General features: G+C 35.9%; 2 protein-coding genes across 3 annotated transcripts; both read left to right on the forward strand.

The window, feature by feature from the left end:
- Positions 1 to 2,600: 2,600 nt before the first annotated feature.
- Positions 2,601 to 6,559, forward strand: LOC113706623 (uncharacterized). Of its 2 annotated transcripts, none has more exons than XM_027228550.2 (4): positions 2,601 to 3,666; positions 5,392 to 5,463; positions 5,572 to 5,902; positions 6,008 to 6,559. In XM_027228550.2, the coding sequence occupies exons 1-3, from the start codon at positions 2,880 to 2,882 to the stop codon at positions 5,601 to 5,603; spliced, it is 891 nt and encodes a 296-aa protein (XP_027084351.1). In that variant the 5' UTR covers positions 2,601 to 2,879; the 3' UTR covers positions 5,604 to 5,902; positions 6,008 to 6,559. The 2 variants fall into 2 exon arrangements, with proteins under 2 accessions (XP_027084351.1, XP_027084350.1); XM_027228549.2 differs by having other exon boundaries at positions 5,686 to 5,902.
- Positions 5,800 to 6,354, forward strand: LOC140013577 (probable LRR receptor-like serine/threonine-protein kinase At3g47570). The gene is made up of 2 exons (XM_072062913.1): positions 5,800 to 5,902; positions 6,008 to 6,354. Exons 1-2 carry the CDS (start codon positions 5,800 to 5,802, stop codon positions 6,352 to 6,354), a joined length of 450 nt encoding a protein of 149 aa, XP_071919014.1.
- Positions 6,560 to 14,404: the final 7,845 nt, after the last annotated feature.

The following is a 14,404-nucleotide window of genomic DNA, read 5'->3' on the forward strand; positions in this document are numbered from 1 at the left end:
TGGTCCACACGTACTTGCTCAATGAATTAGGTGAGTAAAGGTTAGTTTAGCACTTCACTAAATAATCCCTCAATTGCTGCTGGTTGAGCATATATATATATATCAGCAGCGATTTCCTGAGGACAATTCCGAGTGCTTATTGTTTTGAGCCTTTGAGGGAGCATGTTCAGCACTGTCTTCACTTAATACTCAATCAAAGAATTTACTCACAGCATAATAAATCGTATTTGGAATCATTACTAATCAATAGATAATAGTTTGGAATCATTGCTAATCAATCATATTGGTTGCGTTATAGTACGTAACTACGTATTAGCATTTGTAATCTACAATAGAACTAAACACATGTAGTATTTGTTGTTATTTTTCTTTTCTCTTGGTTATTGATTATAAAATTGGTTGTGATTAACTTGGAAGATTTGATTTAACGTGGTGGGCAGGCATAGTTTGAATCTATTCTATATACGGATAGAGATAATGTTGTAAATAATGCGCATGCTCTTTTTATTTCCAATTTGCATGTATTTGGGTTTGATTACGTGTATTATTTTTCCTACTTCAAGTAACAATTTTTTATGTAAAATAGTACATAAAATTTTGGAGGCGTATGGCCAACCGTGGAATGTATTTAAAAAAAAAAAGCTTAATAGTGTTATAATATAAATCAATCTCTCAATTTAATTCTGACTTTTATTCCTAAATTTTAGACACATACACCCACCCCTAAAAAGTGAATATTGTTGCAAAACTTAAAATCTCAAGTGTGCGTTATAATAAAAATCAACCTCTCAATTTAATTATGACTTTTATTTCTAAAATTTAGACTTATATACCCACCCCGCATATTGTTGCAAAACTTAAAATCTCAAGCGTTCACACTTGTGTGAACGTGAGTATGACAAGGATATAAACATATTACAATCTGTCTAATGGATACCCGTTAAAATATATTTCAAGTATTAGATTTTTAGAAATATAAGATTAATTAGGGAAATCATATAAATGCAAGGGGATTAATTAGAAAAAGTGTGCGAATGCAAGAGAAAGTAGTAATTATTAGTGTGTATATGTGCATACGATAGGTTGAGTAGGATGTAGGTATATTAACGAGTGCTCATAAGACACCCGTTAGAAAAACCCAACATATATATTATTAGGATGTAACAAAAATTGTCCTGCTGACCATGAAAATCTTTGGCTCCACCACTGCAGGCAGGAATGGATACCCCTTCTAAAGTGTTGCTTATGAATATAGGTGTCAAACCAACACATTTAACTAAATTTACTTATACCCGCCCATGAATAGATGGGTATAGATATCTTAAATTTTTGCATATGGGTATAAATGGGTTACCCAATAATACCCATTTATTAAGTGGGTATTATTAGGTAATCCATCAAACCCAATTGACCCACTTAGAATTATTTTTCCCCAAATCCTTCTCTTTCCCCACCCTTTTTTTTCCAAATTTTTCATTTTGTTAACTACTTTTGTTATTATTATTATTATTATTATTATTTGTTGGTTTTATCTTATCATTTTATTTTCTCTTAGTTTGTTAACTTGCTCATTTTTCAGTATTACCAATTTATGATAAGTTTTAGCCTTTTTCCCTACCTTTTCAAAATGAAATTTTAAATTTACACATGAAAAAAATGTTAGGGGTTCAAAATTTTTGGATAAAATTTTTATGTTAACTTTTATAGTACTTAGTTCAAATTTTTATATTCTTATTATTCAACTATTAAATACTATGTAATTTTACGACATAGAGTATAGATGGAGAAAAAATTGGTAATTAGGCTTATTGAACATTATAAGTAAATATTTAAAACTAATGATGGGTGCAAAGGATGGTATAAATTGATAACTTAGTTTGCAAAAATAAATTTAAATGAGTTTACAAAAAGTTAAAATAATACCCATTTATATCCATTTAATTAGATATGTATAAATGGATTGACTCACTTATACCCATTATCCATTACCCATTCTACTCAATCCAAATCCGTCCAAGTCACCCATTTTGACACCTCTATTTATGAGTATGTGCCACGATCAACTACTTCACTGAAGCAGCGAATTAAGCTCCACTTGACATTATTATTGTCTAACTGGAAAGTCCCGTCCCATGCATGAAGTCCCGTTGTTGGGGATGTTGAGAGGAAAAGAAAAGTCTGGTTCTTCTTTATTACAGAAGCCAACTACTAAATGTTATGGTCCAATATCGAATGGTTAACAAAATTTCCAACGTCCTTTACACGGTAGTTGACATGTCACATGTTGGAATTTATCAGCCAAGAATTATTAACAGCAACCTGCAGAATATATCCACATCAAAGGCTAGCTAGAAAATAGATGATTAGTACGTTCATAATTTCTTTGAGTTAGACTAGTAGTACCCTATTGTGTACAAATATATATATACATACATACATACATACATACATACCGATCTTGTAGATCTATGGGTCCAAATTTTGTCACATCTTTAAATACTTGAGTTAGTAAAATGGTGTGTTAAATTTTGAACCACCAAACCTATATACACTCGATCTACCTAAGTGTTTGCTCTAGACTACAGTCGTATTCATTCCCAAAGTCACCCCAACTAGAGAAGTCAACTTGGGGGAAGGGAAATTTATTTTTAAAAAGAAAAAGAGAGAGAGAGTCGGAAAAAGTGAAAAATTGATCAAAATTCAGCGGAAAAGGTTTTTTAAGGCAAAGTTTGGATAGCTGAGAGAGGTAAATGCTAAAATGTATTACATGCGGTCACATAATTCCAAAACAATGACTATATATAGAGGTTGCAACAGAATGGAGGAATGAGAGAATATCGCCGATTAGGACTATTGATTGATCATATAGGTCGGTCGATATGAAGAAACACTACTTTTACTTGTTCCCTCTTGCAGTACCTGTTTTGCTGCACTATCTAATGATGACCAGTTGCACAGCCATGAAAAGATTAAGTTTAGGCACTGATCAATCTGCTCTTTTAGCCCTGAAAGCCCATATCACTTCAGGACAGCAAGAATTCTTGTCAGAAAACTGGTCTTCTACAGCTGCTGCATCCTCTGTCTGTGACTGGATAGGAGTCCAGTGCAGCTCTCGACACCAAAGAGTGACTGCTTTAAATATTTCAAACATGGGACTCACCGGCACAATACCTCCGGATTTGGGAAACCTCTCCTTTCTTGTTTCTCTTGATCTGAGAAATAACTACTTCCACGGAAATCTGCCCGAAGAGTTGTCACACCTGCGCCGCCCGAGGTTCGTCAGGTTAACCACTAACAACTTCACTGGAGAGATTCCAATGTGGTTTGGTCACTTCCCAGAACTCCAGTTCTTGTTTCTGGACGGCAATGGTTTTAGTGGTTTTATTCCTTCTTCTATATCCAACTTGTCAAGAGTGGAAAAGTTAGATCTAAGCTACAATTTCCTGGAAGGAAATATTCCAGAAAAGATAGGAAATCTTTCGGTCCTCAGAGAGCTGTATCTATCTGGGGATGACTTAGTTGGTCAGATACCATTGAGTTTATGCAAGTTTTCTCAACGTCAGGTGCTAGACTTGTCTAACAACAGGTTAAGCGGGCAAATACCTAAAGAAATTGGAAATCTGGAGAAGCTCAAGGAGTTATACCTCATCACCAATAACTTAACAGGTAATAATTTTGCTTTGCCTTTGTATACTCACATGGTCAAACAGCGGTTAATAGTTTTTTTTTCCCTGTTTGACACAAGGATTAGAAAAGCGTGTTCAAGTGAAATCAAAAGATATATGCATACTATTTATACTATTCAGATGAAATCAAATAAAGATATGCATGGGTTTTAACAAAACTATTCATACACATGATCAATGAGAAATAAAAAAAAATTCATTTTGTGAAATGTTAACAATTGAAAATTTTTCTTACCAAAAAAAAAGGATCGAAAAATTCATTTTGTAAAATGTGAGAACTATGGAATGAATTATGTAAATTTTGATTTGACATTTTGTCCTTAAAAAATGCTCACGTACAAGATACATAATGGATTCCAGCCAAAAACTAGTTGAAAACTTAGATAGAAACCAAATTTGACCAATATGAATTTGTAAGGGACGTAAAATTATACTTCTAAAAGTAAGGGACGAAAACAATCATTTTGCAAAATGTGAGAAACATTTTCAACCATTTTCTCTTTTCAAAACATGGTCAAATGTCATCAATTAGACAAATTACAAATGCACATTTGTTTTAGGCATGATTTAACATACCTCCCCCAACGTTCATGACAATTATAGGCGGTGCCCTCTAAGTTTGAAAAATTACACCTACATCTCCTCTTGGTGTAAAATAACAAAAATAACCTTTACGAACTACAAAATGCAACGGCTCCATGGAGGGAATAATGCATTTGAAGTTAAATTTAAAAAATCATTTAATAGAGAAAAAAAGAAGAAGAACTACAGCAATAGATTCTATCTCGTCTTAGCCACCAAAATCACCTAAATCTTTCTCAATATGGTCATAGTTTGGGAGAGAGAAGAATTTAGATTCCTATAAACAATAAAGTGTTACTGAACTAGCATCCAATTTTTTTTTTTATAATTCTGTCAGCATGAATAATTTTTTATTTTGAGGGAAAAGGAATGGATTTGGTAGATAATTTTCTTAAAGTATGTGAGTAGTATTTTTAGTTCAAAATTATTAAGGAACTTTGTATTTGCGGAGGAAAATCAAGTAAGGGTGATTTAGGATTATCAATAGCAACATTTTGTTTACATCAGCAAAGTGAGCCCCAAACAAATTTCTAAAAAAGGTTTTTACTTTTTCAAACTTAGAGGGCATTGCTTGCAATTGTCATAAACCTTAGGGATGGTTTGTGAAACTGTTCCTTTGTTTTAAGTAAATCCATGTTTGCATTCTGTCGGATGTGAATGTAAGAAGCTAAGGATTGTAAACTTGAAAGGGCAAGACATATATGGAGGTGAATATGGAGAAAATTAGATTATTTCCAAACTTTTACGGAGGAGAGTTGTAATATTATAAGTGGCTAAAGTTGAAATTTTCAAAAATTGGAAGGTCTAGGTTCAAATTTCCTTTTTCCCTCGCTACTTTTTTAAATCTTAATTATCCTTCTCTTGCTATAATATAAAATTAAAAAAATGTGTATAAGTGAAAGTTTGAGAAGCTACAAAGGGAATAATAATTAGTAATGGAAATTTCAATTTCTTTGGGCAGCCTGCTGCTGCAACGTCCCTCTCTATTCTTTATTCCAAAAGTTTAAAACATGATTACCAACACAAAATGTCGCTTGCTAGTTAGATTTCGATCAAGTAAGACTGTTTTCAATATATCTCTAAAATGAATATGATTAATTTTGTCTTTACGTTAAATTGTTAGGTGTAATTCCCCGAGAGATTGGCAATCTGTACGGTTTAGAGCTTCTCGTATTGGGGAGTAACAACTTGACAGGTAAATGTATAGCTTCACCACTACTTATATATGGTCTATTTACAATCATGCAACTAGCAATATTTGGCGTAAGTCCTGAAGAACCTTCGCCATCGAAATCTTGTGAAGGTCATCAGCGGTTGTTGGCACCAGGATTTTAGGGCCTTGGTGCTTGAATACATGTGCAATGGAAGCCTTGAGAAGTGGCTGTATTCTGACAACTATTTCTTGGATACTCTACAGAGATTGAATATAATGATAGATGTGGCAAGTGCAGTGCAATATCTCCACGAAGAATATTCGACGCTTGTGATTCACTGTGATTTGAAGCCCAGTAATGTCTTACTTGATGAAGATATGGTTGCCCACGTCAGCGACTTTGGTGTTGGAAAAATGCTCGAAAAGGACGAAAGCTTTGCATGGACCAAGACCTTAGCTACAATTGGCTACATTGCTCCAGGTAATGATTCTTCAATCTTAATCCTGAAAGTTTGTATGGCATTTAGTTTCTTTTTTCGTTTTTTTTTCTTATGTCACACTGGTTCAATTTGAACGTTGTTTGTAGAGTATGGATCTGAGGGGTTGATATCAACAAAATGCGATGTTTATAGCTATGGAATCATGCTGATGGAAGTTTTTTCAAGAAGAAAGCCAAATGATGAAATGTTTGCTGGAAATTTGAACTTGAAGAGTTGGATAAATGATTCTCTGCCTAATTCGATTCTTCAAGTTATTGATGCTAAGTTGTTGAAGCATGAGGATGAAAATTTCACTGAGAAGTTAGAGGGTTTAGCATCCATCATGGAATTAGCCTTAAAATGTGTTCGTGAATCTCCAACTGAAAGACTCAGTATGAAAGTTGTACTTGAAACACTGAAGAAGATCAAACCCAAATTCTTGCAAGTAATGTAGGCTGATGAATAGTTCGGATCGAATATGTAGCATCTTTTATAATCATCCGAAAAATTAGGGAAAAGAGGCAATTTGTTGATGCCAAATAAATCAAAGCACATGAGCTATGAAAGACACTGCGTTACTGCAAATCAAATTGTATGATTAAAATTTGGAATTTCTGAATGTAGACAGAAGCAGGGAATGGACCAGTGTTCAAAAATAACCTCCTCTTCGAGATTTGAAATTTGTGAACGAAGCAAATGTCTCTGGCTATACAAATAACCTCCTCATCTGTATAGCAGTGTGGTAAGTAGTGTTATATCACCACTCAGCCAATGACAACCATGTGTTCCACCTCCTTGGTTCCAGGTGAGACATACACCTGAGATACATTTCCAACACTTGGTTGACCCTTTCTGTTTGGCCATCTATTTGAGGATGGTAGGCTGTGCTCATGCTCAGTTTCACCCCCAGTAGTGTGAATAATTCAATCCAGAACTGACTGATGAAGATTTTATCTCTATTTGAGATCATGCTTTGAGGGATGCCATGTAGCTTACTGACATGATCCAGAAAAATTCTAGCTATCTTAGGGGCATCAAAAGGGTGAGATAAGCTCAGGAAGTGTGCATACTTAGTAAACCTATCCACTATAACTAGGATAGTGTCCTTCCCTTCTAATCTAGGTAGCCCTTCTATGAAATCCATGGTGATGTGGCTTCAGGAGTGTTGTGGGATAGGGAGAGGTTGGAGAAGTCCTGGATAAGCCACACGTTCATCCTTACACTTCCTGCAGGTGTCACATTGCAAGATTGCTGTCTTGATCTCCTTGAACATGCCTGGCCAGTGAAAGAGCTGTTTAGCTCTCATCCAACTGGCCTGTATGCCTAAATGTCCCCCTAGCTGGGAGTCATGAAGGGTAGAGATGAGCTTTCTTTGACGTTTGAATTTGCTGATCAGTGTCTATGCATGATACTTTGTGCAAATTTTTGTCTCCCTTGATGTGCAAATAATAATTATTTCATTTGCATCATAAACACATTTCCCAACCCACCTTTTTATATTCCTAATCAACTTTTTATCTCACATACATCACATCACAAAAAGTGCTACAGTAATTATTCCAAATAATATTTCAAATAATACTCTATCCAAACAAACCCAATGTATTGGTTGTTCGCAACCTGGTTTGGGTACGTAGTAAGTGGAAGTTTCAGAATTGTGAACAGTTTAATGCATGTTTCATCATTTTCCTCCTTTTTTTTATCTTTTATTATTTTTGTAGTCAATTTTCCCATTGTAGAATAATATCCTCAATTTTTTCCTTTTTATGTGTGTCTTTTGTACAAGTATTTTTTGCAAGGCATCTCGACATTTTCGAATTGCCAGTTTATTATTCTTTCATTATTTCTTTTTTTAGTATGGCATCTACCTGCTAATTTTGGGAGGAAAATGAGAAACGAAACTCGAGCGAGGAGCGGGATTCAGGGAAGAGTGACGCCCAGACTTTTTTGGTTTCCTGTTTGTATACACCATCCAAAACAATAAATACACCATCCTCCCTGGCCTACTACAACTCTCCCTTTATATCTTAGAATCCCACTTTGATAAGTGTAATCAGAGTTCAGGCCTGGACATGTCAAGATTTCTTGATGATATCTTGTGCCCAGTTATCACCCTGGTAACTTTCCAGCACTTCTTTCATCCATTCTGGTGTGATTGTGGAAGTTACTGCACACTCAGCTTCATTCCTCCCCTTCCTGGACAGTGCATCTGCTACTACATTTTCCTTCCCCTTCTTGTAGCATATCTCATAGCTCAGGCCCAGCAGTCTAGTCAACGACTTCTGTTGGAGAGGGATAGTGATCCTCTGTTCTAGTAGGTACTTCAAGCTTTGGTGGTCAGTGTTGATGATGAAATGGTGCCCTTCCAAATAGTGCCTCCATTTAGTGACTGCTATGACTAGTGCCAGCAGCTCTTTCTCATAAATTGATAGTCCTAAGTTCTTCTGTCCCAAGCTCTGACTGAGATAAGCCAAGGGTCTCTTGTTCTGCATCAATACAGCTCCTATTCCTCCATAGCAAGCATCTGTCTCAATCATAAAGGGTTGGGAGAAGTTTGGGAGGACTAGTACAGGGGTACTGCACATAGCTAACTTCAGCTTCTGAAAAGCATCTTCAGCCTCCTCTCCCCAGATAAAGCCATCTTTTTTTAAGAGAGTAGTTAAAGGTTTTGCAATAGCACCATATCCCTTGACAAACTTCCTGTAGTAGCCTGTCAGTTCAAGAAACCCTTTCAGTTGTTTGGTGTTCACTGGAATTGGCCACTGCATCATGTTGACAATTTTCTTGGGATCAGCTCTTACTCCTTCTGCTGAGATGATATGTCCTAGATACTCCACTTGCTTCTGAGCAAAAGAGCATTTACTCTCCTTTGCATATAGCTGGTGCTGTCTAAGAATCCCCAGGACCTCAATGACATGCTCCACGTGTTCCTCTAATGTAGGACTGTAGATGAGTATATCATCAAAGAATCCTAAAACATGCTTCCTGAGCTGTTTCTGAAAAACCTGATTCATCAAACCTTGAAAAGTTGCAAGGCCATTGGTCAGCCCAAATGGCATGACCTTAAATTCGTATAGCCCTTGGTGTGTCCTTAAAGTTGTTTTGGGTATGTCTTCCTTCCTTAGCCTTATCTGGAAGTACCTAGCTCTGAGGTCAATTTTGGTGAAGTACTTGGATCCATGTAGTTCATCCAGTAACTCATCAATGAGGGGCATAGGGAACTTGTTCTTGATTGTTAGATCATTGAGCTGCCTGTAATCCACAAAAAACCTCCATGAGCCATCCTTTTTTTTTACCAAAAGTACTGGTGAGGGAAAGGGGCTGCTACTCAGCTGAATGATTCCAGTCTGTAGCATTTCCTGCACTAGCTTCTCAATCTCAGTTTTTTGGATGTAGGGGCATCTATAGGGCCTAATTTGGAATGGCTTTGCCCCATCCTTAAGGGTGATGCAGTGATCCTGGCTCTTCTCAGGGGGTAGTCCCTGAGGTTCTTGGAATACATATGTAAATTCCTGCAATAGCCTCTCCATTTCTGGTGGTGTGGGTTCCTGGTCAGGTTCTTTGTCCACTACTGCACTCACCTATGCCAGAATCCCATATGTCCGCTTCCTGGTCCATTTGTACAGTCTACTACCCCTTATTAGTGTCAATTGCACTGTATTGTCTTCCCCTTTTAGTTCTACCTGTTGCTTCCCCTTCCTGAATTTCATACTTAGACCTCTAAAGTCAAATTCCATTGGACTGTACCTGGCTAACTAGTCAACTCCTAGTATCATGTCACACCCCCCCAACCTCAGGGTTTTGAACTGGTGTTGAAACTCCTATCCCTGCATTTTCCATGTCATAGGCTTAACAATGTTTCTGAATTGTAGTTTTTCTCCATTTGCCACCCTTACTGACAGAGTCCCCCCTTCTGTTCCTAATTTTAAGTTTTTGGCCACCTACTCATCAATGAAACAGTGTGTACTGCCACTGTCAACCAGAGCAATAATGGCCTTCCCCTTAATCATTCCTTTGATCCTGATGGTCTTGTGTTCACCCCTCCCTGCTAAGGCATGGATGGATACCTCCATGTGCTCGTTTTCTAATCCCCCCCCAATACAATCACAGAACACATCAGTCTCATCTTTCTTCTCCCCCTCCACTTCAGTGGTTGCCTCCTCATCCTTCTCCATTATCAACAGGTTTAAATGAGACTGTCTGCACACATGTCCTATGGTATAAGGCTCAGCACATTTAAAGCATAGCCCCTTTTCCCTCCTAAGGTTGAGTTCTGCTGGGGTGAGTCTTTTGAACTAGTTCTGGGTATTGGTGTAGTTGTTGTGTGTTTTAGGGGTTGGCCTGTTAGGAAATTTAGGATAGCTTGGGGATTTGTCAGGAGGTTTTGAATAGTTTGGGGTTTTAAGTAAAGGTTTCTGGAAGTTGGAGTTGTAGGAAATGGTTTTATGAATCTTCTGCAGGGCCCTCAGGTTCCTCTCCTGTAGTTTGTCAGCCTCTATGGCATCTACTAGTGTCTTAGGCTTGGCCAATTTTACCATGGTTACTATCTCCTCTTTCAATCCACTAAGAAAACAGGTTTTATAGTAGCAATCTTGTAAATGGGGAAGAGAAGGCATTACCAAAGCCTTGAGCATCTCAAATTGCTCCAAGTAGTCAGTCACTGATCCTGTCTGCATTAGTTTATTGAATTCTTCTATAGCTTCCTCAGGAGAGCCCTCTCAAAATCTCTTGCATAGTGCATTGAAGAGTTCTTCCCATGAAATAGCATCCCTGCCATTAAACACTCCATGGAACCATATATCTACCTTATCCCTGAAATAGAGTTCTGCAACTTTAGATTTCATCTTCTCCTCTACTCCATTGATCATAAAATACTTATTGGCCTTCCTGATCCACTCCCTGGGGTTCTTCCCAGTGAATGTTGGTAGATCTACCTTAGGTAACCTGGAGAGTGTTCTGCTCTCTCTGGACTCAGATCTGTCCTGAACTCTTTTCTGCAACTCTCTCCTCCTGCTGCCTTCCCGGTGTCCTAGTTCTGGCTCTGAGCTGCTACCTTCCAGATCCTTCCCTTTGTCATATAGCTTTGCCAGCATTTGAGCCATCATGTTCATCATACCTTCATACTTCTGATCCAGGTTTTTGAGAGCCTTCTCGGTACTCTCCTGCTTGTGCTCCATGATCCTTACAGCCTGCTCCAGTCCATCACTCCTGTTAGCAAAAGTTCTGACTATACTTCCCAATTCAGTTATTTCTTTTCTTATCTCGTCCTGATTTTTAGTCATTTCCCAATGGCTCGTAGCTAGCTTTGATACCACTGTTATGGTACAGAAACCAGAGAAACCAAAATTTGCAGGAAGCAGAAGAAATCAAGCTCAATTGAATGAAATCAATTAATAATTAATCGATGGAACAATGAGCGAATAAACTTCAACTTTCATTAATTGAATCTGGAAAACTGGTTACAAGAACAGAAGTGACGAATTTAGCTGAGAAGGGGAAAGATTGAAGGAAAATTTGGGAGGGAAAATGAGGATTGCCTTTCAAGCTAATTCAGACGAATCTGAGGGAATAATTCCTAACAAATAAAGCAGACAGGCCTGCTTTTAATACTAACAAATCCTAACAGATTATTAGCTAGACTAATAAGAATGAGGCACGTGTCTTACTGTATCTGATGGATTGCCGCGCTTTTGAATTTCTGTTAGATCAGTTGAACCCTAGAAAAGGCATGATTTTTTTTTATCACGCCTTCGATAACCTTCTGGTTTGGTGATCACGCCTTCCGCTACTGATATCCACGCCTTCTTTGTTCCTGCTACCTAGCTCTTGCCTCTGACTTTAGTTATGCTCTCACTCCATTACATATAGTATTACATGTGCATTACTCCAAAATTTTCATGCCTTACTCTGTCCTTGCATATGTATTAGTACGATGATTATCATCTATCTGTGTTTGCAGCTTCCTTGTTGTTTATTGGTTTGTGAAGCTTTTAATATCTTCAACTGTGTGATTTTTTTGTGCTAACACATTTAGCGTTCCAGATGAATCCTTGGATAGATTAGAGTAGAAGTAATAGTGTGTAAGTTGCTAATTGACCATAAAAAAAGATATTAAAATTAATTTTGTAAGTTGAGTCCATTTCCTTTTCTACCTCGTATATTTTGTGATCTTTTTTAAAGTATATTAAAATTTCAAGTTTATAATAAAGTATGTAGACTAATCCTAAAGCAATAGCTAATGACACTTAAAAGCATATTACAATAGCTTTTAGCTTTAAAAAAGTTATAATGAGCTATAAACGACTTAGAACAGGCCACAGAGGTCCATTTGTTTCCTTTGCAAATTTAGAAGAGGAAAATGTTAAAATGTGAATAGGTTGCCATCATCAGAAATTTTGAGGAAAGAATACGACCGAGACTGCTCATCTAGAATTTGGAAAATTTTTTGTACAGCATTGATGAACTTGCTCCGATGAATACCTTGTAACTTTCTTGGCAAAATAATCAGCGTGAATAGAAACAATTGCTTACAAGTTGTTTGACAAAAATTCATCAACCATAATCACTATGACTATGATAAACTAGTTAGTAATAATGAATTTTTGTTGGAACCCATACAAGTTTAGGAACTAAAATTTAGAGGTGTCAAAATGGATCATTCTAACATGTTTGGACAAGTCATAATTTAGTAGTGGGTATAATTGGATTAATCTACTTATACCAATTTAATAAATGAGCCAAAATGAGTCGACATATTTATCCCCATTTAATAAATGAATATGAGTATACCCATTTACCAATTTATGACACATTTGAAATTTTACTCTTTTTTAAAAAAAAATTTTTGCATGCTGTTTGACAAGAAATAATAACATTTTATTATTATTAGATTGATAGGAAATTCAAATTGATCTCATTAACACTCACTAAAAATTGAGTTTAAATGTATAATTATTTTTAAATGGATACCTAATTAAATTTATTTAATTGGTGGGTAGTGGGTTGACTCAGCTTATCAATTTATACCCATTTAAAAAATAATTATATATTTAAACTCAACTTTTAGTGAGTGATAAGCAAATATATTTGAGAATTTCTTACTAATCTAATAACAATAAAATCTTTATTTCTTGTCAAACAATATGTTAAAAAAAGTAGAATTTTAAGTGACTTATAAATAGGTTAATTGGCTATAATTATACCCACTTATTAAATGGATATAAATGGATTGATCCAGTTATATCCATTACCCAATTATAATTTGCCCAAACCTATTCGAATTACCCATTTTGATACCTCTATGCTCCATATTTCGTTGTTTAAATTCTAGTTATTGAATGTTGATGATTTATTGAAAATTCAAAGAGAATTGAATCATAGTTCTTGCTAATCATATTACGTTATACGTGTTAGCATATGTAATCTACAATAGAGCTATACATTAAAAAACGCATGTAGTTTTTGTTGTTATTTTTCTTATCTCAATAAAATTGGACGTAATTAACTTTGGATTACTATGGTGTGCAGGTATAGTTCAACGATTTAATAATGCGCATGCTCATTTTAATTCGAATGTGCATGTATTTGGATTTGTTAACGTATAATTTTCGTACTTCAAGTAACAATTATTTTAATTGTAAAATTGTACATTAAGTGTTGGAGGCATATGGCTAATCGTAGAGGATTTTTTTTATTATTTTTATTTTCTTAGTGTAGGTGGGTGTTTCAAACTTGAAACCTCTTATTTACATTCCCTCACCGTCCAATCCATCCCTTCTCCTGCTGACTGCAGAGTTGAAAAAATGAAATAAAAAAAGGCACTTGATTGTATTCGAATATAAATCAATCTCCCAATCTAATTTTATCTCTAAGTTTCAGATATGTCCATCCTAAAAATACCGTTGTGATTTTTTAAAATCTCAAGTATGTACACCTGAGTGAGTCTAAAAGAAAAGGATATAAACACCTTGTAATTTCTTAGAATCTCAAAACGAAAAGGATATAAATAAAATGTTAGGATGTCACAAATTTGTGTCTTATTGATCATGAAAATCTTTGGCTCCACCACTATAGAATACCCCTCCAAAAATTGATTATGTGCACATGGTACGATCAACTACTGAAGTGAATTAACTGCACTTGACATTGTCTAATTGGAGAGGCAGAAATGAATTAAGTGATACGAAAAAAAGAGAATATAAATGAAAGACATTAGATTCAAATCCTTCCGTTTACACTAAAATAAAAAGGACATTAGTAACTAGAAAGTCCCTTGAAGTCCTGTCGTTGGCGATGTTGAGAGGTAAAGAAAAAGTCTGGTTCTGCCAATTATAGAAGTCAATTGAAAATGCCTTGTACATCCTGACCTATTAATGACTATCAAGAAAAAGTCTAAATATTAAACGTCCATGCTAACAAAATTTCCAACGCCCTTTGCACGCTGAAGACTTGGTGCATGCGGTTGTTAATTGACATCTCAGATGTTGTAAGAATTATTAACGGAA

This window comes from Coffea arabica, chromosome 8c, assembly GCF_036785885.1.
Source record: "Coffea arabica cultivar ET-39 chromosome 8c, Coffea Arabica ET-39 HiFi, whole genome shotgun sequence".
NCBI lineage: Eukaryota > Viridiplantae > Streptophyta > Magnoliopsida > Gentianales > Rubiaceae > Coffea > Coffea arabica.

Bases quoted from the DNA above. Each gene is read 5' to 3' on its own strand.
- LOC113706623 (XM_027228549.2), top strand. From the start codon at position 2,880: ATGAAGAAACACTACTTTTACTTGTTCCCTCTTGCAGTACCTGTTTTG. The intron at 3,667-5,391 runs GTAATAATTTTG...TTAAATTGTTAG, and splicing joins CATCACCAATAACTTAACAG to GTGTAATTCCCCGAGAGATT. The intron at 5,464-5,685 runs GTAAATGTATAG...GATACTCTACAG, and splicing joins GGGGAGTAACAACTTGACAG to AGATTGAATATAATGATAGA.
- LOC140013577 (XM_072062913.1), top strand. From the start codon at position 5,800: ATGGTTGCCCACGTCAGCGACTTTGGTGTTGGAAAAATGCTCGAAAAG. The intron at 5,903-6,007 runs GTAATGATTCTT...CGTTGTTTGTAG, and splicing joins AATTGGCTACATTGCTCCAG to AGTATGGATCTGAGGGGTTG.